The following is a 7311-nucleotide window of genomic DNA, read 5'->3' on the forward strand; positions in this document are numbered from 1 at the left end:
GAAGTGCCTGATACTTAGCCTGTGCTCAATAAATGTTAACTGTTATCATCCTTCCTCTCTTTTAAGAGGAGGAAACTGATGGGCTCATCTGCTAAAGGTCACACAGAGAAGGAGGGACAGAGCTGTGATTAGAAGCCAGGTCCGCATCAGGCTAAAGACAGAAAGCCAGCTGGAGAGGAGACCAGAGCCACTATGCTTGAAAGAGTCTCGGCAGAGGTCCAGTTGTCTCCCAGAGTAGCAGGAAAGCGGGTTCCCACTGCTCGGAGCTGGGAATCAGGCTCCTCTCTGGGCAAGGGGAAGCCCAGCAGACTTCTAGTCCTGGCACTACCACTAATGAGCCTCAGTTCCTTCCTCTGTGAAATGGGAGCAGTTTTACCTTCCTGCTATAAGGATCACAGATAACTGCTGGGAATAGGCTCCTTCCTCCCACACCTTCCACCCACCCCTGCCTCCAGGAAGAGGAGGAGGAAGCTTGCCCAACCCCCTGGGAGGTGGGCCCAAGCGACCAGGAGGGCTTAATTAAAAACCAAAAAGCAGAAGCAACAGGAGTTCCCTAGTTCTGAGTTCTAGAGAATATAATTCCTCCCGCTTCCTCTCCACCTGCTGTCACCGCCTCAGGCTTGCCTGCCCTGATCTGGACCCACGGCTATTCAGGAAGCATGAGGGCCCTCTGGGAGACAGCTGAGTACCTCGCCAGGACCGGGTAGGTCTGGGGACCCTGGACACTGGGACTACAGGCGAGGAAACAGTCAGTGCTCAGGCACGATGGGTATGAGCTTAGGTCTCAAGCTCTGGCATTCCCTGGCTGTGGGACCTTGGGTGAACTCCACCTCTTTGAGCCTCAGTTTCCATATCTGTCAAGGAGCATAGTAACAATGTCTACAGGGAGCTGTAAGAAATAAATGAGAAAATGCACGCCCAGGGCCTGCTGTCCTGCTGGGCTGGGGGGGTGGGGTGGAGCTCTGGACAGATGGCAGGTGCTTTCTTCATCATTCCCAACACTCCCTCGGGCCTTGGCCTCCAGAACGACTTAGAGCTGGCTTCCCTATTTTTTTAACAGTTACCACGTTCTGAATACTCATCACACAATAGGAGGAGGCTTAGTCCTAAATTAAAATGCCCTGGCGGGAGGGGCCAGAAAGGCCATAATTCATCATCTTCCACTGCAAGTGGGTCCTTAGTGCTGCCGGCTTATGTAGCATTTCTCTGATTCGTTGACTCTTCCACCCTATCCTTCCTCTTCGAGCTCCTGCTGCCTCCTCCAGCGTGCCCTCCATCAACGCTGACCTGGCTTTCCTGCCACCCTGGGCAGATAGAAGCAATCATACGACACATATTTAGGGAGCACTGGCTCTATGCCAGACAGTATTCTAGGCTCTATGCCAGACAGTATTCTAGGCCCTTGGACCAAGGGCACTTGGGTGGCTCAGTGGTTGAGCCTCTGCCTTTGGCTCAGGGTGTGATCCTGGGGTCCTAGGATCGAGTCCCACATCAGGATCCCCACAGGTTATCCCTCTGCCTATGTCCACCCCCCACCCCCCGTGTCTCTCACAAATAAATAATCTAAAAAGCGAAGAAGAAGAAGAAGAAGAAGAAGAAGAAGAAGAAGAAGAAGAAGAAGAAGAAGAAGAAGAAGAAAAGAAACTCAACCAAAGTCACACAGATGGTGGTGGGTGGTGAAATGGGGATTTAAACCCAGGCCCTTAACCACTGCTCTGTTGTGTGTCAGAGGAACTGAGAGATCGGCACCCATCCTCTACCTGTCACCCGTCCCAGCCTTTGTGCTGTCAACCTTACCCACTGCTGTCCCCACCACCATCACCACAGAAAAGATCGCTCCAGAGGGCCTCCGCTTCATCCACACCCCCCTCTTGATTGGCTCGGCCATCTGCAAACCTGTTAGAGTCTCTCACATCTTGGTCCCATTCCCACCATCAGCTTTGGCACCTTTCTGCACATCTTTCCTGCAAACAGGACTCGGCGTGCTCGTGTCTCACGTCCTACTTCTTCTGGTCTCTTCTGGGCTCCCTCTAGTTAGTCAGGTTTTGGCCCAAGATGCCACCAAGCTACTACCCTTTTGGGCACTCACCAGGGACCTCCAAGTGGCTAAATCCAAAGGCCATTCCTCAGTGCTCAGCCTTACTGACTGGTCCGCAGCACTTGACATATGTGGTCACTCCCCTCTTCTTGGAACACTTGACTCAATTGGTTCCCCAGCACCACATCACCTGGTTCCTCAGCCTCTTTCTTGACCCCCCAGCTGCCAACACATGGTCCCGAGGAGTCTCCTCCTGCCATATGGCTTTAAGTATCATGTGTAAATCAATGACTTTACAGGTCACTTATTTCCCATCCTGGACGACACCTGGGTGTTCTCAGTTCCTCAGGCACCAAACCCCCTTGTCATCCCTAACCTCCCTCTTCCTCTCACTCCCACAGCCAATCAGACTGCCAGTTGTGTTGGCTTCTCCTATAGAACGTACCCAGAACCCAACCTCTTCTCACTAATTCCTCTGCCATCATTCTTTAATACAGGCTCTAGGAGGGCAGGGATTCTTTTCTGTTCCATTCATCCCTGTTTCTCCAGTGCTGAGCCTAAAGTGGTTGTTTCATAAATACAAGGATAACAGAATAGAAAAGCTCCTGAATAGTAGAGGAGACCCCGAAGGAATGTCCAAGAGTTGTCCTTGGTTGGTCCAAGCTAACCAAGATGGTGAATTCAGGTGAAACAGTATCTCTCTCTCTCTCTCTCTCCCCATTTTTGTCTCTTTCTTCTTCTCTCTCATCTGTGCTTCTCTCTCCACGACTCTTTCATTCCCCAGGGCAAGGTGTCCCGGCAAAACTGGAAGTATGGACGCAGGCAGCCCAGGCATCCATCCTCACATCCCCAGGATCTGGACTCTTCCCCGACAAGTGCAGTGAGGATAATCCTAGGGCAGGCTCTGACTAGGGGTCAGCTGGGGTCCTGTGGGTTTGGGGTGAGTTGCTGGAATTGGCCCACAGGGGAAGACTGCCCAACACTGTGGCCAAAGGGGGGGAGCCTGTCAGCAATGGAAGGTTTCGAGGATCAGGGACATTGGGTTGACATCCAACCCCTCATCCTCCTGAGAGCGTCCCCCTCCCCTGTGTCCTTGGTGCAGGTGGAGTTTCTGGCAGCTAGGGCTCTCCAAGGCCCTTGGCCCACTGCAAGCTGCCTGGGTCGCCTTCTCTCAGCCAGTCCCAACCAGCTGCGGCCAGCTGCTGACCCAGCTCCTCCTGTGCGGTTCCCTGGCTGTCGCTGCTGCAGGTCTGACGCGCCACTGGCTGGTGTCCTCGCTGCTTTATCCCCCGGGACCCTCAGCCACGGTGGCCACTGTGTGTGGCCTCCTGGTCTTCCTGGTGCTGGGCTCGGTGCCCCCCGTCCGCTGTCTGTTCGCACTCAGTGTCCCCAGCCTGGGCACGGAGCAGGGCCGCCGCCTGCTCCTGTCCTGGAGTGCTGCCACCCTGGGCGCCGCCGTGGTGCCCAACATCTTGGCCAATGTGGGCGCGGCCGGGCAGGTGCTGAGATGTGTCACAGAGGGCTCCCTGGAAAGTCTGCTCAACACCACTCAGCAGCTGCACACGGCGTCCAGGGCCCTGGGCCCCGCCGGCCAGGCCGGCAGCCGGGCCTTGACGCTGCAGGCCCCGGGCAACGGTTCTGCCTTCCGGCTCCACGTGCTCAGGGCCACTCAGCAGGTGCTGGAGGACTTCTCTCGCCTGGAGTCCCTGGCCCAGGGGGCAGTGCTCGGGACCCAGCAGGTGGTCACAGGGCTCTTTACGCTGGGCCTCCTGGTGGACTCGGGCCGGTACCTCCATCGCTACCTGACTGACCTGCAGTTTGACAATATCTACGCCACACGGCAGCTGCTTTGGCAGCTGGAAGAGGCCCAGGCCATGCACCTGGTGGCCTCCCCGCCAGCCTGGCTGCTCTGGGCAGCCCGGCCGAAGCTGTCCCCGGGGGAGCTGCTGTGTTGTCTCCTGAGGCTAGGGCTGCTCACCCTGCTCCTGATGGCCACAGCTGTGACGGTGGCCACAGACCACGTAGCCTTTCTCCTGGCTCAGGCCGCCGTGGACTGGGCCCAGAAGCTGCCCACAGTGCCCATCACGCTCACGGTCAAGTACGATGTAAGTGCCAGTGCCGGGAAGAGGGGACTAGAGTGGCTTCCTGGTAGGAAGAGGCGGGGTGTGTTAACCACTTGATTTGCAATTGAATTTCATTAGCCTTCAGGTCCCAGCCCTTAGAAAAGCTATGGGACCCTGGGGCATTTGCAGACTGACTCCTTTGATTGCCACCCCAGCCCAAAGCAGTGGGTTCAATCCTCACTCCTGGGGCAGATGAGGATATAGATACCCAACGACTTGAAAATAATTGAACCCCCCCCCCCACACCCCGCCAAGTTACTCTTTTCCTGAGTGGCAAGGTGTCCAAGCTTCATTTTCCTCACTTGTACAAGCTGGATCAATCCTCCTCACCCTGCTTGGTTATTGTGAGTCTTAACATGTGGTCATCTGTAAAAGTACCCGGTGAATTATTCTGATGTTAAAAGAGAATAAGGGGATCCCTGGGTGGCTTAGCGGTTTAGCGCCTGCCTTCGGCCCAGGGCCTGATCCTGGAGTCCTGGGATCAAGTCCCATGTTGGGCTCCCTGCATGGAGCCTGCTTCTCTCTCTGCCTTTGTCTCTGCCTCTCTCTCTCTGTGTGTCTCTCGTGAATAAATCAATAAAATCTTAAAAAAAAAAAAAAGGGGGGGGAGAGAGAGAGAGAGAGAGAATAAAAAATACCTCCGTGAGCCCCCTGCACTGAGCCCAGCAGAGAAGTCAGCCCTGGGCCGAACCAGGATCCAATTCAAAAAGTCTGACTCCAGAGTCAAATGGTTAACCTCTGACCTCACTGCCTCCCTACACCTGCTCCAACATACCACAAGGGAAATGTAGAGCCTAATTCTTAGGATGTTGGGACCCGCCTTGGCTGGGACTGACCCCCTGGGTTGGCCACCTCATTATGTGACCTCAGGCTTCCCATCTCTTCAGAGAGGCTCATTCTGGACTCAACCTCATAGGATCATGAGTATTTGTTGGAAAAGACATCTAAAGTATTCACGAAGGGCTTAGCAAAGAATAAATGCCCATAGTACCCGTTTGTTCTCTCTAAAGCATTCCGTTCAGAACCTAGTAATAAAGATAGCATTTGTACAGTGCTTTTTGTTGGTCAGAAAGCCTGCTTCAGACTCCTGATCTCATCATCTGATGCTCCTCAGCCCCCAGGAGGCAGGAGGCTGTGTTACTTCTGGGCCCATCTTGCAGAGGAGGGCAAGCCGCCGCCAAGTGGTGGGTGTCCAGGAATGGCTGGGTGTCTGTTGATGCGGCTTTTTATTCCTCTTTGAAGGCCACGTACACGGTCCTGGGCTTCGTCCCCTTCCTCTTCAACCAGCCCCCTCCGGAGAGCCCCTTCTTCTCCACTCACAACTCCTTGCAGTGGGAGCTGCGCTTCACCTCTCCGGGCTGCCCGCTGCTGCCCGCCCAGCACCCCCGCACCGCCGCCCCCCTGGTGGCCGGGGCCCTGCAGCTGGCGGCTTGTGCCACCGTCCTGCTGGAGACCTACGCCCGGCGCCTGCGGCACACCATCGCCGCTTCCTTCTTCTCTGCCCAGGAGGCCAGGAGGGTCCGCCACCTTCACGCCCGGCTCCAGCGCAGATACGACGGGCACGGAGGCCAGCGGCCGCCCCCGGGGACGCCCTCCTGCTCCCGACCCCCGGGCCTGCCAGCACCCACCCAGCACGGATAGCCAGGCCAGTGCCGGACGCTGCGGAGAACAGAGGGCACGAGGGCCGAGGGGAAGGCGCCTGGGAGCCCACAGGCCTTGGTCCTCCTGCTGCCCTGCTGTGTGACCTTGGGTAGATTGCTTCACCTCTCTGAGCCTCAGTTTCCACGACTGCATAATAATAACCCATGTGACCTACTTTCCACCTGGGGATGTGGGAGGGAAGGAATTCGATATTGGGCATAAGAGGCTTCAAGAAGCAGTAAAGCCCTCGGCACAGTGAAGACCAGAAAGTGTGGAGGCAGCTCGAGGTTCCTCCCAGCCAGTTGGGGGGTCAACCAAGGCTCTCCTCTGTATCCACTGCTTTCCCTGGTAGACGGAAACTTCACATGGCGAATGCCTCTAAATGCTCCCGGAACTTATTTATATGTCCCCTGAATCCTCCTTAGATTTAGCGATCTAAAATTTTCTTGATTTTATAAACAAGGTATTTATTAAATTCTAAATTAAGTTATGTTAACACTTTTTGTTTCAAATTCCTTTGGGGATTTCCCATCCAGGGTTGCCAGGGTTGAGCAAATAAAAATACACGACACCGGTTCCATTTGAATTTCGGATAAATAACAAATACGGCTTTAGTATGTACCTTCTTGGGGTATTCTTATTCCTAAACATACTGATACCAAACCTGTATTTGTAGCTTATCTGAAATTCAAATGGGACTGAGTAACCCATATTTTATCTGGCAACTGCATCCTCATTGAAATTCTAGGAAAAGGGGGATCCTTGGGTGGCTAAGTGGTTTAGTGCCTCCCTTTGGTCCAGGGCGTGATCCTGGAATCCTGGGATCGACAGGCACAAAGGCCAGCGGCTGCCCCCGGGGCCTCCTTCCTGCTCCCAACACCTGGGCCTGCCAGCCTGGGTAAGAGGTAAGGACACTGGTAAGAGGGTCCTGGGACCCCTTTGCATCGGGCTCCCTGCATGGAGCCTGCTTCTCCATCTGCCTGTGTCTCTACCTCTCTCTGTGTGTCTCTCATGAATAAATAAATAAAATCTTTAAAAAAAGAAAAAAGAAATTCTAGGAAAACCCCAGTTCTCTCCTCTGTGGGCTTGGTATTCTCTGTTCCCTCTAGATCATTCTCTGCCCTTCTCTTTTCCAGGAATTTGTACCTCCGTGCATTGAATCACCCTGGCCCCTCTGGCCGATGACTTCTAATTGGGCTTGGCCAGTGGGAGATGCTAGCAGGTGATCCAAAGCAGGAGAGGAGAGAGATGTTGGGTTTGGTGTTCCTGCGGCCCTCTGGGCTACTTGGCAGATGCCAGATTCCATCACTGGCAGCCACAGCTCCTCTCTGGCTGGGCGGCCCCTCACGGTAGCGTAGATGCCCCTGGGTTCTGGAAGGGTACGGCTTCCACAGGTGCTGGTCTCTGAGAGCCTCACCATCCTTCCTTTTACCAAGTTCCCACCTCTGTCCCTTCATTAAACTCTCTTTCATTTCCCATTTAAGACTATCATCTCTTTCCTGCCAGGAC

The 7311-nt window shown here is 54.6% G+C and overlaps 1 protein-coding gene across 1 annotated transcript; it reads left to right on the forward strand.

The window, feature by feature from the left end:
• The first annotated feature begins 583 nt into the window (after positions 1 to 583).
• LOC121477690 (osteoclast stimulatory transmembrane protein) lies at positions 584 to 6189 on the forward strand. The gene is given in 5 exon segments (XM_041732132.1): positions 584 to 703; positions 3141 to 4143; positions 5404 to 5758; positions 5761 to 5885; positions 5887 to 6189. Coding segments are annotated over 5 exon segments (1665 nt in total). The 5' UTR covers positions 584 to 659; the 3' UTR covers positions 6025 to 6189.
• The last annotated feature ends 1122 nt before the right edge of the window (positions 6190 to 7311 follow it).

The sequence above is a fragment of the Vulpes lagopus genome, chromosome 18 (genome assembly GCF_018345385.1).
Source record: "Vulpes lagopus strain Blue_001 chromosome 18, ASM1834538v1, whole genome shotgun sequence".
NCBI classification, from domain to species: Eukaryota; Metazoa; Chordata; class Mammalia; order Carnivora; family Canidae; genus Vulpes; species Vulpes lagopus.